This window comes from Sciurus carolinensis, chromosome 4, assembly GCF_902686445.1.
Source record: "Sciurus carolinensis chromosome 4, mSciCar1.2, whole genome shotgun sequence".
In the NCBI taxonomy this organism is placed as follows: Eukaryota; Metazoa; Chordata; class Mammalia; order Rodentia; family Sciuridae; genus Sciurus; species Sciurus carolinensis.
In genome coordinates this window covers 161,724,687-161,746,995 of record NC_062216.1, presented here as the reverse complement: position 1 = coordinate 161,746,995, position 22,309 = coordinate 161,724,687, and the positions used below count along the sequence as shown (strand labels likewise).

Below are 22,309 nucleotides of genomic sequence, written 5' to 3'. Positions count from 1 at the left end.
CTTAAGGTGGACTAAGTTAAGTCATGATGTTTGGTAGGTTAGCTGTATTAAATGCATTTTCAATGTATGGTATCTTCACTTACGGTGGGTTTATCTGGGTATAACTCCACTGTAAGTCAAGGAGCATCTGTATACACACTTTCAGGATCCTGGGTTTCATTTTATATATGTGACATGTAGAAGGATGCATGGATAACTAGAATGGCTTTATGTGGATAAAAATGGATGGTTGCCTACCCCTCCTTCTTTCTGACCAATAATTTTGTTTCCAAGAGATAATAGACCACATTTTCCTGCCTCATTGATAGCCAAGGGCAGCCGTTGAGAGGTAAGGGAGAATCACTGGGTTGGGCTCTGGGAAAGTTCCTAAAGAGGACTGATTTGGCTGGGAGTTTTTGTCTTTGCTCCCCTTTCCTCTTTTATTTCTATTTATTGCTTGGAATATGGTTTTGGAGTCCAGAAGTCATTTTGGACCATAAAGTGACACAGAAATCAGAAACCATCTGTGAGGATGGCAAACCATAAACACAGGAGGAAGCTGAGTCTCCAGTACTTTTATCAAACTCTCTACATGGAGCTGGGTTATCTTTTCCTAGACTTAGTTTATGTAAGAAAAATAAGACCACTGTTTTTTTAAGCTTCTGTTTAGGAACAGGGACGGGTGAATTTTGCCCACATCCCCAACACAATTCCTAACTGATAGACCTTTGGATTTCCACCCAGGATTTACTTTATAGAAGAGGCTCCAGGGTTTAGCTCCTTTGTATTGAAATCTGCCATCAACAACACATATCCTAAAATCAGCTATCTTATCTTTACCCGGGGAACAAAAACAGCAATTCTACATTTAAGGAGCTTGGGAAGTTGGTCACTCTGTCCTAAAAACAAGTAAAACCCTGAACAAACTGAAAAATCAACAACTCTTCTTGGACAGTAAGAGATAGGACAACACAGGCTAAATGACTGCCCCCAAGATGGAAGAGACATACAGGGAATTGCAGCTTAATGAAACAGAGATTCATGAGTGGCAGCAGCCCTGGGACCCACTGTCAGGGTAGGAAAACCTGAACTGTAACTGCTGAGTTGCTAGAGGTTAAGTGTGGATAAGTCTGAGAGTTAAAAATAACTCCAGGGGGACCTGGTAATAAGGGTCCCATACAATACTGAGAGATTTACCCCCAGGAGCTCAACCAGGTTCCCACAGTAAATATGAGAAAAACCCACTTATGCTTCTGGCAGGGGGGAGGGGAAAAGGAACCATTTGGGACATGCCACAGTACTCTGTTCTTAACAAGGGCTGCCCTCAGGAGAAACTAGTTAACTGGAGCTTAATCTTCCGGACTTTTATCAAAGCCTAACAAACCTGGGAGGAAGGGAAATACCCAACTCCAGTTAACTCTAGCCTTCTATGTGTAAGAAGATAAACACACAACTAGCCAACTCTAGCAATCCAGGGTGGGGAGAGCCTGAGAAACACCTATGAAATTCACATTCCAGTGGTGGAGACTCACTAAAGGACTGAGATCTAGTCATAGAACCAGAGAACACTACCCCCCCACACACCTTACCACCACAATTCCAAAGGAATTTCTTTCAACAGATACATCGTGCCCAGGCAGCAAGTAAAAGTTACAAGGCAGACTAAAAGGTAAAAAACACAATTTGAAGAGACAGAGCAAACATCAGAATCAGACATGGCAGGGATTTTGGAATTCAAAATAATTATGAATAACTTGCTAATGGCCATAATAAAGAACAGCATGCAAGATCAGATGGATAATGTAAGCAGAGGGATGGAAATTCTAAGAAATGACTGGAAAGATACCCTAGAGATCAAAAACATTGTAGCCAAGATGAATGCCTTTGATTATCTTATTGGGTGACTGGACACAGTTGAGGACATTATCTCTGAGCTTGACAAACTCTGAAATACAAACTCTGAAAACAGAAGAGCAAAGAGGATAAAGACTGAGGAAATAAAAGAACAGAATATGAAGGACTGTGAAGGCAATTATGAAAGATGTAAATATGCATAAGAGGCATATCAGAAGGAGAAAACAAAAAGAAAAAGATTTTAAAGACTCTAAATAATATAATTTCTTTTCTCATACCACAACAGAATTAAACTAGAAATCAATAACAAATAGATAACTGGAAAATCCCCAAATACTAGGAAGTGAAGCAAAACACTTCTGAAAAACACATAGGGCAAAAAATAAAACAAGAGAAATTTTAAAATACAAAATGAAAATAAAACACATCAAAATTTGTAGGACGCAAGGAAAGCAATGCTTAGAGGAAAATATATGTCACTGAATGCATGTGTTGGAAAAGAAGATATATCTAATATCAGTAAACTTAGTTTCTATCTTAAGAAAGTAGGGGGAAAAAAAAGAAGAGCAAATTATATCCAAAGTAAGTAGAGGAAAAGAAATCATAGGAAGTAGAAGATAAATCATTGGAATTGAAACCACAAAATCAATAAGCTGGTTATTGAGAATATCCACAAAACCAAAAGCTGGTTCTTTGAAAAAATTAATAAAATTGATAAGCCCCTAGCCAGACTAAGGAAAAGAGAAGGCACAATTTCCAATATCAAAAATGAAATAAGGGACATCACTACAGGTCCTACAGACAGAAAAATAAGAAAGGAATATTATGAATACCTTTATGCCCACAAACTTGATAACCTAGAAGAATTGGACAATTTCTTGAAAGACAAAATTTGCCAAATCCCACACAAGAAGAAATAGACAACAAGAATAGGTCTATATCTATTAAAGAAATTATATAAATGATATAATGATATCTTTCAAAACAGAAAGCATCAGGCTCAAATACATTCACTCATGAATTCTACCAAATATTTAAAAAAGAAGTTATACCAATTCTCCACAATCTCCTTCAGAGGATGGAAGCAGAGGTTATGCTTCCTAACTCTTTCGATGAGATCAACAGTATCCTAACACCAAAATGAGACAAGGATATTAAGAGAAAATCACAGACTAATATTTCATATGAATATAGATGCAAAAATCCTCAACAAACTATTAATAAATTGAATCTAACTATGTTTAAAGGAATTGTATTTCATGACCAAGTGGGATTTATCCCAGATGTACATGACTGGTTTGACATTTGAACATCGATTACTGTAATCCATGACATCAATGAGCTTGAAAAAATCATATGATCAGATTAATAAATGCAGAAAGAGCATTTGACAGAATCCAACATCCATTTATGATTTTTAAAAAACTCTGCAAATTAGACATAGAGAAGAACTTCCTCAACTTGATAGAGAGTGTCTACAAAACCATATAGCTAACATCATACTTAATGGTAAGAAACTCAAAGTTTTCTTACCATAATCAGGAACAAGGCAAAGGTGTCCTCTCTTACCACTACTTTTCAACATCCTACTGGAAGCACTAGCTAATGCAAGAAGACAAGAAAAGGAAACAAAGAGTTTATGAATTGGGAAGGAAAAAGTAAAACTTTGTTCACAGATTACATGATTGTTTATATAGAAAATCTGTCAAAGATTTACTTAAAAAGAAAATATAAGAAATAAAAACCTCATAGAACTACAAAGAAATTACAGCAAGGTTGCAGGATACAAGGTTAACATACAAAAATCAATTGCTTGCGAGGGTTGGAAAGCAATCATTTGTAAGTTAGAGAAGGTCTTTGCTTGAAGTTTGAGCTCTGGTTTATCCTTATGAGAAGGTTTACTTTGCCATTGGCTAAATGCAGTGATGCTCTGTCATAAGCAGGCGGAATTTTGTTTTAGAGTTTCCAAAAGCCCAGTGGAGAAGCAGAAGAAAGATGACTTTGGTGAAATTAAAACCTCCCTCGTTCTCAGGTTGCCCTGCATCCCACTTCTATGGAGGCGGCAGTTCTTTCTCTGTGTCCCTCAAGTCCTTGCGTTCACAGTGCAGAAGGCGCATTTGCCAGCTTGTTCTGCAGTCAGTCTTGAGCATGTGTCCCCTCTGCGGGGCTACCACCTCAGCGGCACTGGGAGCTCATCTCCCAGCACTGGGCAGGGTCCACGAGGGACGTGAGATACGTGAATATTGAACAGAGGGGTGACCTCAAGTACTGAGGAGGAAGTAGAGTAGGAAATACTGGCTGGGGTGTTCACAGAGCCACGAACCCCCAGTTGGGAAGACCAGAGTAGGCCTTTCTCCACCTCAGTGACCAGCACACTTATCCCTTGAAGTGAGAGAGGCTGAGATTTCTCTCCCAAATTCTATCACTTAGAAGCTCACCAGGTAACAGCTATTGACTATATGAAAGTCAAAATGACAAGTGTTTGCATAAAACCTTCCTCCACACATACCCACTCTATCGGAAACAACTCATTCTGTGTCCATGAGATGGTTAAGGGCAAGGAATCTGGATCCAGGCCTGCCAGGTTCACATCCTGAACCCACCACTTACTTGCTGGGTGACCTTGAGCAAGCCCCCTAACTTCTCTGGTACTCATTTACTCATCCATGAAATGGGAATAACAACAGTACCTACCTCTTAGAGGGTTCTTGAGGATTAGATGAAAGTGACATGAAAAGTTCTTAGAACAGTGCCAGGTACACATAAAGCCCTAAGCCAAGGTTCACTAATTGTATGAGAACTCTGAATGTTGCATTCTAGAGCTAGACACTTTTATCATCTGTTAAAAAGAACTGCCTACTAAGGCTGGGGCTATAAGTCAGTGGTAGAGTGCTAGCCTACTAGGTGCAAGGTCCTGGGTTCGTAAAAAAACGAATTGTCTATTTATAAATCATTTCATGCTTAGGCAACTTAGCTGGGTATGATGTCCTGTGTATGCTAATCTTGATTCCTGTTACCTTATGTTTGTTTCAATTTATAGTTTGGTTGTTCTCTAAAAGTTTATTTTGCTGCTTTTGTGGGAAAGCTAGGGTTATATTTGGGAAGTGTTTTTTCTCAACCTGAGGAACCTGGAGGAACTGTGGCAGGAGGAAAGGTCAGGGACAGCAGATCAAAGCATGTCCCTCCCTCACTGCAGGCCCCAGACTGTGGCCAGCAGAACTGAGGGAGGGGGAGTTTTGAAGTGGATGTGAGGTCAGTTTTAAATTGGAAAACTGATCTGGAGTTTTAATGCCCAAAAGAGAGCCTAAATTATTGAGAAGAAGCTTGTTCTTATAATTAATCAAAAAGCAAAAAGCTCTTAAATCTGTCACAACATCTTCAATTTTCACGGAGAGAGGATAGCCGGAGCCAAACTGTGAACACAGCAAAGCGATTTTCTGTTTATGCTTCTCTGAGTGAGCCTGTTTCACACCAGTCACACTTGCTGGGCTCCTCTGAGCGTCTCTAAGAAGCAGAGCATTAACACTGGAAGTGCAGTGAGCTGGCCCCAAACCTCCCACGCCTGGGCTGCAGGGTGACTCCCCAGTCACCGAGGGGCCAGAGCAGCCCAAGGGTGGGGGCAGCAGGAGGTGGGCTAGAGAACACAACCCTTCAGCAGTGTGACCAGAGCCACAGGGACCCTCCACACCCATGCCAGGACACTTCAGCCAGGAGCGGCACTGAGGGGCCCCGGCTGGCTCCTGTTCCCTTCCCTCCTCCCCACCCCTCCTCCACAGTCTCCATCCCTCATCCCCAGAAGCCAGAGAAGGAAGAGCCTGGCCAACCCCAATCTCTTTCCCAGAGCAAATCCCAAGCCACCGGACAGCAGAGACTCCAACTCGGAGGTTTTACACTGGGCTCCACTGGACTTTAATAGCCCCAATGAGCCGTAATCGTTCAACCAAGACAGATGTGATGGCTGAACAGGGGACTTGGGCCGTGGGATTTCCCTCTGTGTCATCCAAAGGCGGAGCAGGAGTTAGAGTTTCAGAGGCAGCACTTCAAAGTCAAAGCAGCCGTCTCCATGTGTAAGCCTTGGCCAGCCCCTCCCTACTCAGTAAAGGGACTGCTGGAAAGGGATACGGGATCAGTTTCCCATATCCATGGTTCTCACCCAGGTTGGACATGTTCACATATGTGTAAATGAGTTCCATGGTCCCTGGCAAGCAGCATTAATGTAAGTCAGTCAACCTTTAGCAAGGGTCTGAGGGCTTTTTAGGTGCCAGCCTCTGTCCTGGGTGTTGGGGATACCTAATAAAATGAGAAAGACCTGTGGAGCTTCCATTCCAGGGAAGGAGACAGGTAAAGCAACTAATGACACAATATCACATAGATATATACATATATATGTCACACACACATACAAACACACATGGACACACATTTACTATTTTTTCTCAACCTGACGAGTCTATAGCAGCAGGAGGGATAGGTAGCTGTCTTACACACACACACATGCACACACACACATACAGATAGATAATATATATGTGTATACACATACACATACACATAAAATGTAGGCACATGTGTGTATGTATATATAATATGGGAGGATGGTTCATGTAGTGACAACTATAAAGACAAAGCATGGCGACACTGTAAGGAAACGGGAGGTGGGATAAGGTGGGACCAATTTTAGACAACGGTCATTTCTTCCACTGGCAGAGCATGTCACAATTTTGAACAATGGTCTCATAAGCACTGTCTAGTTTTATCCCTAGAGTAGCTTGGTGAGGGACTAATCCAGTCTAAAGGTAAGGAAATGGGAGCTCAGAAAAGTTAAGTGCCTCCAAGCCCGGTGACCTTACGTCACCACAGCCAACAACAAAAGCAGGTGTGACGCTGGTCTAGCTTGAAGCTTTGGTGTTTCCTGTACTTCCTAAATTAATTCTGGGACTAAGGTCAACACAACATTTCTGGAAGCCAGTTTTAAGACGTGTGACCGTGGACTGGGAAAAGGGATTTACATTTCAGAACTTGCAGAGAATCACCTGCTGCCATCCACTTCATCAAGAGCAGTGTCCCAGTCAGGACCCGGGGACAACACTGGCACTGTCACCTCAGCCCATGGGCAAGCTGAACGGGGACTACTATGGATATATTTTCTCTCTAAAAACTACCCAAAATATTGGATCTCACCTGCTCTGAGCTAAGAGTTTGTGGATGAATCGTGAGTTTGGATGGCTCTGCTCAAGGAAGGGATGTCCACCACTGCACCCCAAGCCCTCTCAGAACTACTGGTGCCTCTCCCTGAGGAGACGGAGGCTGCAGGACGCTGGGCCCCTCAGGAAAGGTAAACAGACCTGGGCTTCCAGTTCAACAAGCTCCCGCTGGAAACCCTCAGCAGGCACCTTCTCTCCTCTGCAGCTGAAAGGACAGCCCCAATTCTGGTGCATTTCAAATTGATAGTGAGGCAGCTGCAAAGAGCATTTGCATTTATGCTTTTATTACCATTAGAGTAAGAATTTGCTTTTGGACTGAAGATAAGACCCAGTTTGGATGCCTTTTTCAATGACCATTTTGGAAGCAACTGGCAATTCTTTTTAGGGAGGAACTTATTGTTTGGAAAAATAGCTTGAAAAGTCATTTGGGGTAAGTGAGGCATGTATGTGGGCAAAGATGTCAGCAGAAACCAAGGACACAAGAAGAGAAGAAATTTGGTAGGGGAGAGAAAATGAGGGAGAGAAAGGAATGCAAGAGGAGGAGAGGGAGGTAACAGAGAAGGGTTGGGACCAAAGATGGGAACAAGTTGAGGACCAGTAAACCTCCACTGTCATGGAAACCTGAAGAAAATTGGCAGAGGCGGGATGCCTGTCCCTGGTCCCTGTCTGGCATGGCAAACTCCCTGCAAACTTCAGTCTACTTTTGTGGACTGCCTCACGAAGAACAGAGAGGATGTTCCATCCCCATGGGGTGGAACAGGGCTGTTCAATAGAACCTTCTGTGATGAAAGAGCACCATCCAATATGGAAGCCTCCGGGCACAGGTAACTACTGAGCAGATGAAATGTGGCCACTGGGCCTGCCAATGAGCTGGGTTTTTATTTTGTGTAACTTTAAGTGAGTCGGATAGCCACGTGTGGCTATGACAGCACAGGGGTAGAGAGAGGTGACCTGCACAGAAGGAAGAGTCGCAAGTCAAAGTGATGCTGAGAATGTCAGCTCTTGGAATCTGCTGAAATCCTGGACAGACTTGAGAGCTGCAGTGGGCATGGAAGTGGGGTGCTGATGGGGAGGGATGGACTTCAATCAGTTTTACCTGGAACACGAACGAGGTCCAGGAAACCCCAGGCTGACATTAGGGATACAGAGTATTTGAGAAAAAAGAAATGGAGGGCCTTTACATAGGCAAATTAAAGTTTCTAAAAATGGTACAAGTTTTTTTTTTTTTTCTTTTTCCAGAATCTAAGCTAATGAATGTGTGTTTACACCTGTGCACCAGCATCTTGTGAAGAATTCATAAGACCAACAGTTGTGACGGCACTTAAATACCTGAGTTACCAGATGACTGAGTGAAAGTACGGTCCATCATCTACCGACGTCACCTCCCTTGGACCCTGCAACATCCCCATGAGGAAGTGGAGGCAGCACAGGCTGAGAGGCTGAGTGACGAGTCCAGAAGAATCAAGATTCCTGGTCTTCTGGCTCACCCAACTGGCCCCTCCATCCACATGTAAGAGACCTTTCCTGGCCTCTCCATGGTGGCTGCTATGAGGAATGTGTAGATAACTCTAGGACCACGACACCTGGAGCAGCGCTGGTGTGACACTCACTCACAGTGTGCACTTCCTCCCCCTGCCTGCCGGACTGAGCCCTTCACAGCAGAGCCCGGGCTGCGTTTCTTCCTGGGACCCCCACCACTAGTTACCACGGTGCTGCCACTCGGGCCATCTCGTCAACACTAAGGGACTCAAGAATGAATAAAAGAAAGAGTAAAGGTGGTTTCTCCACTGACTTTTTAAAAAGTTCTTTCAGCTTGGAGAAATAGTGATAACGCCTCACAAAAATGTTCTTCCCTCCCTGAGTCCACACAGAGCGTCTTCCCCATTCGCTGAATGAAGACAGTTCTCAGTCACTCGGTTTTTAAACTCCCCAATGTGTTTGGCTCGGACCTGACACTGCTTTTGTTTTTGTTTTTCCTGTTGATGATTTATCTATCTGTTGGGGATCTGAAGGGGGAATTCCTGAAACTTATGCACTGGCCTCTTTCTGCCATTTCAGTCCTTGGTTAGTCTGTCTTTAGAAAACTGGTAAAGAACAGGGGGCAGATCAAACCTGCTACTTCTTGTTAGCAGATGCACTAAAGTTATAGTTCTTAAAAAAGTTAATTAAAAAAAAAAAGAGCTAATACAAGGAAGAAGAGTTTAATGGGATTTTTTTTTTTTTTTTTTGGTGTAACATCTAGACACTTAGCCATTAAGCAAATAGATGATCAGACTTAAAGAATGCACCAACAGCTTTCATTGACCTGTTCAATAGGAATGGTCAGGGCTAATAATTTTTTGCACACACAGCCCTAAGCGAAGAATATGTTTTTATCATATGATAGATAGAGTCAGGCCCCAGTAACATTACAGATAGTTTTACTCCCAGCTAAGGACTCCCAAACCTCCAATCTAATGATACAGGGCCATTTCCCAGTTTCTCCAAAGTATTCACTTAACTAAGCCAAGGAGTTTACCTGACCCAGACTCAACTGAAATACACTTAATACACTTGTGAGTTCAATATTTCCCACTCAGAAGTAACTCTGTACAAATTAAATACAGAAGAAATTCAAGTGAGAAATTCATTTCTAACTTTAAACCATTTCTCAATTGTTTGAAAACTTGTAAAGCGAACTATTACCAAGTACTTTGGTGTTACTTTGCTTTGGTATTTGATTTGGTATTGCTTTGTTAAAATTGTTCGAAATTTTCGCAGGGAAATATTACAGCAAAGCATTTATCTTGATAACGTCGACAGATAAGAACAAAGATACTTTAAAATGCTTAAAGACTGTGTGTTGATTACACGAAGTTGCTGGGGGGAATGGGGTGGGGTCCGGATCAGCCAGGTGAGGCTGGACTCACCTTCCCAAAGCTGGCGGCATTGACGGGCTGGGTATCGTTCTTCTCACAGAAATCCAGGTAATGCATATAGAGGGCACTGCGGGGAATACAGACGCCCTCTGCAATCTCATAGTTCTCCTCCAACCTAGGGAAAAAAATGCCCAGTGAGTGACAAATGTGTCGCCTTCTCCAAGCAGCAGGTGTTCTTTCTTTCCAGTCCTCCTCAGGAGTTGGGCAGACGTCAGAAGTCACTCTCCTCCTATAGATGGGGAAACTGGACTCAGGAAGACAAAGCAAGCTGTGCGAGGTCACGTGTGGAATTAGTGACCTTGCACTAATCAGGATCAGAATACTGCCCCTTTGGGTATGACCCCAGCCCACTTTTCCAGCCCAAAATCCTAGACCCTCTGCTCCTTACTCTCATTGTCCTAGATGCACTCTGGCTAGATCAGGTGCCCCCAGACGCCAAAACTATTCAGGATATTGCTGGCACCCCACGCAGCCAGGCTTCAAACACACATCCACTGTGTGGAACGGTTTCTAATGGGTACAAGTCAAAGGGTACTGGTGTCACCATCTTGGAGTGTCTTGGTTGGCAAGAGCAGCAAAGAGGGATTGATTGTCTGGGGAAGAAGATGCCCAGGTAGAGGTTGCAGAGCTGGACAGATGCTAACTCTGTGACTGGAGGGAGGGTTAGAGTCACAGTAGGGAAGTGAGCCCTTGATTATTTTAGGATCACCTTTTCCTCTGCTGTGTTAGAATTCATGACTCTGTAACCAATACTTTCTTAACGAGTGTAGGTTAGGGGTTCTGTAGGAGAGAGCTCTCTAACTGGATTCAAATCCCAGCCTTGTCACTCACTGGCATGGTGACCTTGGGCAAGTTACTTAACCTCATGCCCCAATCTCCCTTTGGAGGTGGCAATTTGCAACTGCCTGCTAAGGTAACCTACGTCCAACAGGATCACGTGCGACGTGCATTAGCATGGTGCCTGGCACACTTAGGCAAAGGCACAGGAACCTCATTATCATTCACATTTCATCTCCGTAAACATTGAAGGCTCCCATCTGTCCACACTCTGGGATATTGGGGATCTAAAAGAAAACTTGATAAAGTTTTTTTTTTTTAAATTTTTGACCTGAACACCTCAAAGTTAGGCATTCAAATGAATCCTGTGTCCACTGTCATAGACTTCTATGTTGGAAGGTTGAACACCTCTTCCAGTAAAACTGCTGTGGCACTTGACAGTTTGGGAATTTCTCTTTGGACCTTGCCTTCAAGGCCTGGGGCATACACCACTCAATCAACTCACCAACTGAAAAGATTTCTCCTTTGATCATGAATTGGATTTTAGAAATCAACCCAAAGCCATTTGGAACCAAATTTCAGGGATAAAGTGACAAATAGTCCTTTCCTCCCAAATGGTTTTTTTTTGGGGGGGGGGGTGGAATAAGGCATGACTCTAAAGCAATGAAATAAATGTCCTCAAGTGGCTTCAAACTCTCTGAGAGCACTTGCCAAAGAAGTGGTCCAGCGCTGTCGTAACGCAAGTGGAATGAGGACACGGCCTCCCAAGGTGCCCGCTTGAAAGGGCAGTGCCCATTCAGCTCATTCCAACATGTGGTTGAAAAAAAATCATTTCAATCACTTCATATTGAAATTCCACGTACGAATACAACCCTAGGGACACTTGGGTAAAGTGCTGAGTGGTCCCAATCATTTCGTCCATTGCCACCTCTTCTAGGAAGGGGAAGGAACACTGAGTGATCACTGATGATTTTCAGAAATATTCCAAGAAATGGTTTTGTGTTTTCCTTTCTAGGTGACCAAATGTACTGAGCCTGGGATAGTGTCTGAGTCACCTCTGAATCTTTGAAGTCTAGCATATTCCTTGGCACATAACAGATGCTCAATGAAGGATGGACAGGTTATTTCAGTCATTTATTCATTTGAGAAATATTTATTGATCTCTCATCACCTGCCAGATTTTAGAGATATCTTGGTGAGCAAGATAGTCCTTGCTTACAAATAATGGACAAATTAGTGGTAGACAGATGGACAAAGACATGATTAATTTATAATTCAACAAATATTTGCTGGGTGCCAGGTAGTGTTCTTGACATTAGGAAGTAGTGGTGAATGAAACATGCCTGTCCTGAAAAGGTTTACGTTCTGGTGTATAGGTCCCCAAATCAGAAATCGGTATTCTAGATGGGTTTCCCTATGGGAAACAGGTTTCACACAGAAAATAGTTCCTTAGAACTGTACTAAGGACAAGTCCAGTGTGGGTGAAACCCAGCCTGTGAGGTTACTCTGGACCCCCGCCTGCCATTCACAGTATTCCTGTTCTATAAACAAGTTCAGGGGTCCAAATAACCAGCCTAGGCGCTAACTCATAGAGGCCAGTGGAATAATGCAGTCTTCACAAACTGGGGTCTCACAGACGTGCTTTGTTTGAACAGTATTGACCCGACTTTTAAAATCCAGGACATTTCACATAAGAATCTGGATTTCTGGCTTCTTGTGAAAAAACAGATCTGGCAACCCTGGACCCATATTCCCGCATGACAACAATTGGCCGTGGTTAGATGTGCCTTGGAGTTGGCCAGAGTCCTCACTCCTCCCTGTTTTTCTTACACCAAGTCTATTTTCTGTTCCTTGTCTGGCTCCTGTAAGCACTTGTATTGGCATAAGCCATGACCTATGTCCTAGTTCACTTTGCATTTTATTTGGAGAGAATTACACACAAGAAATAAGAATATTTAAGTACTCTGAACTCCTGACCATAGGTACAGTTGAAGGTGGGAAAACTGTGTGTAGGTGAGAGTAGATAAAGTTTCATAGAGGAATTGGGGTTGAAATGTTGTAACAACAAACAACAACTGGCATTTGGTGAGCTCTTACTAGGTGCTGGGCACTGGGTAGCCATGACCTCATCTGATCCTCACAATGACCACATGAGGAAGGTATTGTATCTGTCTTTCAGACTAGGAAACTGAGGCTCAGAGAGAGCAACTCATTGCTAATACAGTCAGGAAATAAGAGTTTGTCTCACGTGAAACCTCTGTGGTATTCTGCCATGGTAGCTGCAGGGGGTTCCTGGCAAGAGGAACAGCAAGAATGAGACACAAACGTGTCACGGGCCTTGGATAATGGAGACATGGAGACGGGGGTCTGAATGGGAAGGAGGATTTGTGAAGGGATATCTAAAAGGAAACATCCCTGGGGGGCTATGGAGACTTTAAATGCTCCACAAATGAATATGGGTTGGCATAACACAACTGGCAGTTAGGGATTGCTATAAAAATGTTATCTTCAGAAGAGGACAGTGGAGTGCTACTCAGAGAAGATTGAAAAAGTGAAAACTCAGAGTGTTTTAGACAATTCTTTTACCACTGTGACCAAGAGACCTTATAGAACAATTCTAGAGGAGGAAAAGTTTATTTGGTGCTCACTGCTTTAGAGGTCTCAGATCATAGATGGTCGACTCCATTGCTGAGCTCAAGGTGAGGGGGAATATCATGGTGGAAGAGGAAAGCAGCTCTGGACTTGGCCACCAGGAAGCACAGAGAGACAGCAAGAACTCCACTCTCCAGAGATAAAATATATACCCTAAAGACATGCCCCCGGTGACCCACCTTCTCCAGGCCACACCCTACCTATAGTTGCCACCCAGTTAATTCCTATCAGCAGATCAATGCACTGATTAGATTAAGGCGCTCATAACCCAATTGTTTACTTCTAAACTTTTTTACACTGTCTCTACATGAGCTTCTGGGTGACACCTAATAGCTAAACCAGAACACAGAGGCAGGAAGACCTGAGTGTTTCTGGGAAGCAATAATAATAATAATGTCATTGATAGCAAAAATAATATTAACTTAAAGTTTAATAGGTTCTATTTGTTGGTAATGGGTTGCAGATAAAAGAATGTCAAAAACTAAAAACCAAAAATAAAAGCAACACCCCTCCAAGTTTCATAGGTTGCATTTTATGCTCAGTGTGTCATTTAGCAATCACCATAAAGAAGGATCTGTTTCAACACTTTAGATCCTCGTAGTGTGGGACATTTTCCAGCCTAAGGCATAGACAGAACAGCTGGGCAGCTGGAGCCTGGTGCCTGATGTGCTGTGGGAGGAGGAAAGTATCCCCTTTTGCTTCTCTGTGCTGATGATTTCTTGAAGTTCATGTTTGTCAGAGAATCCATGAATGTAGCCAACAAATATGGATTTCAAACCACTCAGAAATCATCTTCCATATGATTCCTTGAAATGATAGCCAGTTCCTTTTTTTTTTTTTTTTTTTTTTTTTTAAGCATGGGAGCAACATGGTCAATTTTTCCTTTGGAAAGTCACTCTGCACCTCCATGGTAGTGAGCCAAGGTAGACTAGCAAGATCCGGTTAAATGGTACTTGTGAATGAATGAATGGAGGGATGGTGAGGAGTTATGGTAAGAACTCAGGAAGACAGGATGGGCATGAACTGAAGTAGTGGCTGTGGTGACAGAGGTAACAGAGGGACTCCTAGTTGGTGGGAAGGCAAGATCTCAGGTTCCTGATGGGGCTGAGTGGTTGCTTGGGAATCCATTCTTAGGATTAAAAATGCCCCTGGGCATTTCTGGAGGGAAAATACCTTCAAATGTAGTGTCAGAGAGCATGGGTGCTCAGGTAAACACCTGGCTCTTCATCCATTATTTATGACTTACGCCTGTGTCTGAGTTCCTTTTTGTTGTTCTTGTGACCTATTTGTTCACTAAATCTGGCCAAGAGATCAAGATTACAATACAAGATCCTGGTTATAATACGCCACATTAAATGAGCCCATAGCAACAACAAACTATTTGAATCCGATGTGTGTAAGTCACAGTTCACATCGGCTGAGCTAATGAAGCAGTTACCTGTCAAGGGCCAGGGTCTTCCAAGTAATGACATTTCCACCACGTTTTGTTCTTCTTATGGAAGCTTCTGAGCCTCGGAGTAGCCAGGCGGCTTATGACTATGAAGCATTTTAATAAGCTGTATGAATGGATGGATGTAATTGACGAGGAAGGGCACCTGCGAGGCTCGATGGGTTTCTACAGGAATAGCATCCTGACACCTTTCCCCAAACCACCTCACAAAATCCAGAGGCCGTGCGTGTGCCGGGGGTGCTAATTGGAATGTCCGCTCCCTGACCAAGGCACAGCAGTGAGAAAGCAGTTAATTACTTCTCTTCATATCTGATGATGAAATTTTCCCTTTCTGCCTCTTTTGGAGGACATCATTAGTCTGACACGGTGCACAATGCTCCATTATACCTGGATTTTTTTTTTTTTTTTAATGATCACGAAAAAAATTCCTGACTTATTCTGTTTTCTTAGCTTCTGCTTAACCACTTGATCATATTTGAATTGAGCCTGTCCCATTATGGAGAGATAATGGAGCTGGTCTGCTAGCTCGCGTGAGTCATGACCTGAGGCGTGCATTTTTTAAGGGGTCCTCAAGGGCTTCAGCGTGCAGCCTCCTGGGATGCACAGAGGAAGCTTCATGTGGGTATTTGACAATGAAGAACAAATGTTTTGGCACCGACCGCCACAGCCCTGCCTGTCCTCAGGTTAAACCTGTAATTTCTCACGTGTGTACAGAGCTGTATGTTCTAAGCATCCACTTCTCAAAGTCCTTGTAGACAGGTCTAGAACTGACATTTTTCTTGTATTTTACCAAAAGTCAACATAATTTTTTTAATAATAGCTTTTCACAGAGATCTGAGACTGTAAACTATGAAAAAGAAAAGAAAGAACTTGGTAAGCAATCAGGGCAAGTCTAAGCCCATCGACAGAGGATGGGGTTGTAGCTCAGTGGTAGAGGACTTGCCCAGCATGCACAAGGCCCTGGGCTCATCCCAACACTGCAGCAAAACAACCGGCTCCCTCTTAACATAAGCCCAGCTCCCTTCCTGGGCATCAGAAGTTCCCACTATGTGACATTCATATTCACTATCACTACCCGCTCAAGGTGAGTAATGTCATGCCCATGATATGGAGGAAGAAGTGGAGGTCAGGGAGAGAAAGAGTCTTGCCCAAAGTCACAGGGTGGAGTAGACTTAAGCCAAGATGCCTCCAAAGCTCTCATTGTATGTTTGGGTCTGACAGTCATTTGGTTGGTCAGCATATATTTACTGAGCATCTACTATGTGCCAGGCACTGCAGAATGCCAACAAGAAGACACCACTCCTGTCCCCTCCTTTAAGAAGCTGGCAATTTATCCCAAGGAAGGTGGGAACTAACAGACAATAAACTCCTACATGGTGGTGTTTAGCTTGATTCAAGTTAAGGCTGACTCCATACAAGGCCCAAACAATATGAAACAAATTTCTTAAAATCCATTTTAATAAACGACAACAGTTACGCTCATGAATTGCTGCTGGTTAGACAAGTCAATCAGAAGCATGTTTGGGTGGACCCCCAGACTTCTTCCAGGAATTCTGCTGGCCTGGCCTCCTTGTTATTGGAGGTCTTCTTGGGGATCAGGTATTTTGTCCCCTTAGGAAGAGTGGGACTGTGACCTTCTGTTGTGTTCAGACAACCACCTCGGTCTCCTCCTCCTTAAACAGAGGTACTGTCACATGCCATGTGGTTAACAGTTCAGCTAACAATGAACCACACATATGACGGTGGTCCCATAAGGTCATGATAGACCTGAATACCGCTATTGCTGGTGCCAGTGGTATGCAATCATGCACAGTCAGTAATACTTGATGATCACACGTGGCTGAGTTCCTAGTTTATGTATTAGCTATACTATAGTTTCGTCACCATTTTAGAGTGTATCCTTCTACTTCTAAGGTCACTGTAAAGCAGCATGCCCTGTCCCACAACCAGCGACCACAAAGGTCTTGTGTTTACTGCATCTCTTAATGGCATCATTTTCTCCTGTGCTTGATTCAATCTTGTGTTATTTTGTTTATCGTGACCCTGGGAGCAATAGGCTCTGATTAACACATGTGTATGCATACACCCATACATACGTGTACACATACACATTCCTACAGCCCAGGTGTGAAGAGCCACCACCTGGGTTTGTGGAGTGCACTCTGCGATGCTCACACAGATGCAGCTGCCTATCCCCGCAGCTCTCAGGATGTATCCCCACTGGTAAGTAGCCATGACCATGACAGTCCAGCCTAGTCTGCAGGGGCTTCATGAGGAGTAACTGAATTGGCCAGTGACATCACCTGTTAAGGTTCGCATGTGAGATGTCCCCCTGAGAAGTACATTTTAGACAATGAAGGATTGTTCCAAGATAAAAATGATGAGATTATAAGAGCTGTGTCCTGATCAGTGCATTAATCCATTTGATGGACCAATAACTTGAATGGATTACTTGGTGGGGTGTGGCTGGAGGAGGTAGGTCACTGGGGGCATGCCCTTGGGGATTAGGAATTATATATCTTGTCCCGGCTCTTTGCTCTCTCCCCTCCCTGGCTGTCCTGAGCTGGACAGTTTTCCTCTGCTCTGCCCTTCTGCCATGATATTCTGCCTCATCTTGGGTCCACAGCAATGGAGTTGGATGACCAAGGACTGAACCTTTGAAATCATGAGCTCAAAATAAATTTTTCCTCTTCTAAGTTCCTTCTTCTTTTTTTCTTTTCTTTTCTTTTTTTTTTTTTTTTTTTTTTTTTGGTGGTACTGGAATGGAACCCAGGACTTGGCACATGGTAGGCAAGTACTCTGCCACTGAGCTACATCCGCAGCCTTCTAAATTGTTCTTGTCAGGTTCGTTGTTCACGGTGACCCAAAGCTGGCTAGCACATTACCTGAGGAGCTGGGCACAGTCCCCGTGTGTCCTGAACCTGTGGATTTGGCCAATGTAGAGCAAAGAACTAAATCAGAGATTTTTGCTCTTGCAATGACTGAATCTGATCAGAACCCAGGGCAATCTAATCCCTCTTCCAGATTTGGCTATTGCTGACTGAGTTAGTGTTCCAGAAAGGTCTGGACTTAACTAGGTTCTGCTCAGTTTTGGGCTATTCAAGTGCATTATTACTATTGCTATTTTGAAAAAAAAAACAACAACAACTAGGCATTGTCTAAAAGCAGGGCTGCAGGTTTTGAGCGGTTGTCAACACTTCTGTGGGGCCCAGTCTGCGGCTCTCAGCCGGGAGCTCTGGTGGCATCAAAGCCGAGCTGCACCTTCCTTACCATGAGCCGCCTCTTCCATCTTCCCTTCCGCACGTTCCCTGTCTATCCACCTCCACTCCACGATGCTGTTACAAACAGGGCCCCAAAGAACAGCTCCACATGCACCCCTCTGCACGCTGCGGGCAGGTCTCTCAGCGTTGGCATCGAAAAACGGAACCACTCGTGCACACGCTTAAAACGTTAGTGGGCCTGCAAAGCCTCCTATGGGATGCTTTACCATTTCCTGTTTTCACCTGCAGCCCAAAACACCATGGTCATTCTGAAAAGCACCTTGCTCTTCGGCAGGCATCTCCTGCTCCAAGCCCCTGAGCCTTTGCGCCTTCCCCCTCCATCTGCCTTTCTCCTTCCGGGGCTGTTTGCCAGCGGGACTCAGTCACACCTATTGGCATGGGGGCCCCCCGGTTGTATTCAGAGCTAAAAATGTTCAGCCTTCCTCTTGGGAATCCTGTGGCCTAACTTGTATTCTGAAGGCAAATATTACGTCAGTTGGATCACTGTTGAGTAAAGAATTAAGTCAGAAATGCCAGGGCCTGGCTGCGTCCAGTGAGCGAGGCCTAGGAGCCATGGCCTGGTCTCAGACTTCAACATGCTTCTTTACTACAGTGCCAGGCCCAATTTCCTACCTGTGACCTCTGAGGACATCTTAAAGAGAAGCAGTACATTTATTTTGTCTCGTGTAAATTTGAAATATGGACATCTTGTCAACCACTAAAGGGTTCATTTTTACATTCTCAAAAGGAAAATAAAGCCTCCCTCCCCACCCCTACCAAGAAAGTGACACTTTGACCTTCTCTCCTCTAATTTTGGGGGGAAAGCCTACTTGCTCTTCAAACTGCTGAGAGGAAAACTGTCCCCACCTGAAGGTGCGCAGGCATGCTGGGGTGTGTGAGAGGCGGGCCACAGAGGGGGATGGGCACTGGTGGCCAGTGGGCCAGGATGGCTAAACAGGCTGCTTTCCATTTTGAAATTCTCTGTGTGAATAGAGGTTATTGTGCAGCCGGATTCCAGCAGCGCTTACTGTCCCCAGCGAGTTGGGATTTACTAACCCTCGTGACCGAGGATGCTGGAAAGTGTTTGGCAGAAGGCATTTGACAATATTTGCCTGTTTTCTGCTGGGAGCGGCCTCCGGATCACGTGGCCATGATTATTTTAGTCTGCCTGGCTGCCGTTTTACTTGTTCTTAGAGGGGCCTGTCTCTAGGGCGGTGGGGAGGCGGCAGGGGCAAGGAGTGGGAAGGAGGAGAAGCAAGAGCCCCAACTCCAAAGACAAGCCAAATGTCCCAAGAGCTCGGCCCTAGCAGGCTGGCACCAGGGTGGGGAGGCCAACGTCCTTCCCGGCCTGCCTTCCCCACCACCGGGCCATCCTGATGCTGCACACTGCCCTGGATGGAGATGGGACAACAGGGACATAAATACCTCAGAGAATGAGATTCTTGTTGTGGAGTAAGGGTCCTAGTTTTTTGTTGTTGTTGTTGTTGTTTAATTTTTAAGTACTTTGAACTGTGAGTGAAAATATAAAATGGTAAAGCATTTGATGGGCAGATTTGCAAACCCATTAACGTTTTTAAAGTATTTTTTTAGTTGTCAATGGATCTTTTATTTTATTTATTTAGATGTGGTGCTGAGGATCAAACCCAGGGCCTCACACATGCCAGGCAAGCGCTCTACCAGGGAGCCACAACTCCGGCCCCATCCCATTAGCATTTTAAGTGCGTACACACAGCAACTCTTTGATGCCGACATTGAGAGACACTCCCCCAGGTGTGCGAGGGGGGACATGTGAAGGTAATCTTTGGGACCTAATTTGTAATACTAAAAATGAGATTTGGATACGACTTAAATGTCCACCAGAAGGCACTGGTAAAATCAGTTCCGCTGCTATCCCCCATGCAATACTACATGGATGGACTTCCTGGAGAGGAAATACATTACTTGTGTAAATAAAAGAAAAACAAACAAACAAACACCCATATTTATTGAATGTACTTATTTCCTGACTTTTTCTAAAGAGCTAACAAAATAAAAAAAAAAGAAGATAAAGGAAAGAAGAGATTTAAAATGTAAGCATCTCAGAATTTACAGAGATACATCAAATCAGTGGTAGTTCAGCTCAGATTTATCTCTGAGCTCTCAGGCAGCCAGAGCAAAAAGGGGACACATTGTAAGTGATGTACTTGTCCTTGTGAAATTAAGGGTACATCTAGTTCCTTTGGAGAGAAAGTGTCTATATTTGAATTTTACCCGGAAAGTAATTGCTCATAGGGACTTTACAGAGAAGGTCCCATGGCCTCCACCATGGCTTCCAGCATCTCTGTTTCTAACTTTAGAGAAATGTGGCCATTTTCTTTCCACTGTTTATACACCTCCCCTGCCGACCTCTCCTCCCTCATCTGTATCACTGTCCTCATGCTACGCTCCAGCCACACGGGCCACCTTCTTGTGGTGGCTGGAACAAGGGCGGCCTGCTCTCTTCCTTGGAAGAGTGGATGCTGTGGTGTGCTGGGTCCCCACGGCTGGGAGGTCAGTTGCTGAGTCCCTCCCGGGAAGCTACGCTCAGCAGGATGTAAAGAGAACCACCGCTCCCAAGCAACACGCCCCCTGGGGGCCGCGCAAGTTCCATGCTTGACTGGGGATAAAGGCTCGAACCCAGAGCCTCAGGCAGGGTCACCTCTGAAGGCCAGTACTGCCTGGGAACTCCTTGCGGGTGGGCTGGAACCTCCATCCCAACTTTGTCGCAGCCCAGCTGCACTGGTCTCGTCCTGCCTCCGCAGGTGTGGCCACTGTGTACCCTCTGAATAAACCACCTGTATGCACATGCTTTTGAGTCTGGGGAGCCCAACCTACAGCAGTAGAATCTTCGCAGAAGCTGTTCCCTGTCTGGAATGTTCCTCCGCTCCTGATTTCCCTAGGGTGGGGGTGTCAGTGAGGGCATGTCATATATCTAGCCACTGGAATGTCACCCAGAGGAGCTTTCCCTCGCTGCTCAACTGAAACAGCCACTGTGACGCTGTCCTAGGATCCAATTCTAAGCCTCTGCACAGCACTCACCTCTAGGTGACACCTTCCTTGTCTATCATTCAGTTCCTTCTCAGCCTATCTTACTCACCTCTGCATTCCCAGAGCCCACAACAGGGCCAGGCAAACAGTAGGTGCTCAGTAAACATTCCTTGAACTAGTTAATGACAGAAACCCTATCTTAATATGCAATATAAAGGGCTTCAGAGGACAACTTGAGTTCTTTGAACACCTTGATACCTTTTGATGAAAATAAGACTAAAATGTACACATCGTCACATCTGATTTGTCCTGGAGAGCAAATGTAGTATTAGAAAACAAAACAATCCATTGTGACTTGGAGGATGATCTTCTGGGATGAGCTGTGTAAGCCTTCACTTAGAAGGACAGACAACTGAACAGAATTCTGCACAGCAGGAGTACTAGCTGTGCCAGAAAGGAGGTGACCAGGTGTCCTTAGGGGCCTCAGAAGGGAGAGCACCCCGGAACGCCAGACCCTGTTCAAGCCCGTCAATAGCTCACTGCCCCATCAGGACCACACCACGCGTTAGAGGCGATTGCCATCCTGTTTCACAGGGGAGTCACCCAGGCACAGAGGGTTAAGACCCTGCCCAAGGCTGCACCGCTGGCACGCGTCAGAGCTGGGAGCTCAGCCCTGGGGTCAGTTGCGGAGGCTGCACCCACAGCCTCACTGTTGCCAGGCAGATGCCAGAGAATCACAGAAAACCAGACACAAACAAGACCATTTTCTCGCAGCCTTTTCAAATGTCTTATTCTGAAATGTACAGCACCTTGGCTTATTAAAGCAAGAATGTCTGTCAATTTCTAGAAGCTCCCACTCCCAACGTCCTTTACCCAGATGCCTCATTCTGTGTCCTAGCATTATGGGGATGGGCATGGGGGAAAGTCTATCTGAGAAGTACAGTCAAATTTTAAATGAAGCAAAAAGCAGCAAATGTAATGAGATAAAGTTTACAAGGACAAGTGATGGAAAGAAGCCATAAGGTTGGGAAAGGAGCTCTTGAAAGCAACCTTTGCTATTCTTGGGGCAAAACAACCTGTCTTTTCAGACCCAAGGAGGAGACTGTTCCATTCCTGAACGCTTTCTCTGAATGATGCGTGGCTCTCACCTCTGCATGGATTGGACTATAAAGTAGAATACGATTTTCTCATTCAAGTCCATATGCTTCC

The 22,309-nt window shown here is 44.5% G+C and overlaps 1 protein-coding gene across 3 annotated transcripts in view; it reads right to left on the bottom strand.

Moving 5' to 3' along the window:
- Nucleotides 1–22,309, bottom strand: part of Rfx4 (regulatory factor X4) — a 156,031-nt gene that overhangs the window by 83,957 nt on the left and 49,765 nt on the right. For all 3 annotated transcript variants that reach the window (XM_047548259.1, XM_047548260.1, XM_047548261.1), the window contains one exon: nt 9,947–10,070. In XM_047548259.1, the coding sequence (XP_047404215.1) occupies nt 9,947–10,070 (124 nt within the window). The remainder of the gene's footprint in view (nt 1–9,946; nt 10,071–22,309) is intronic.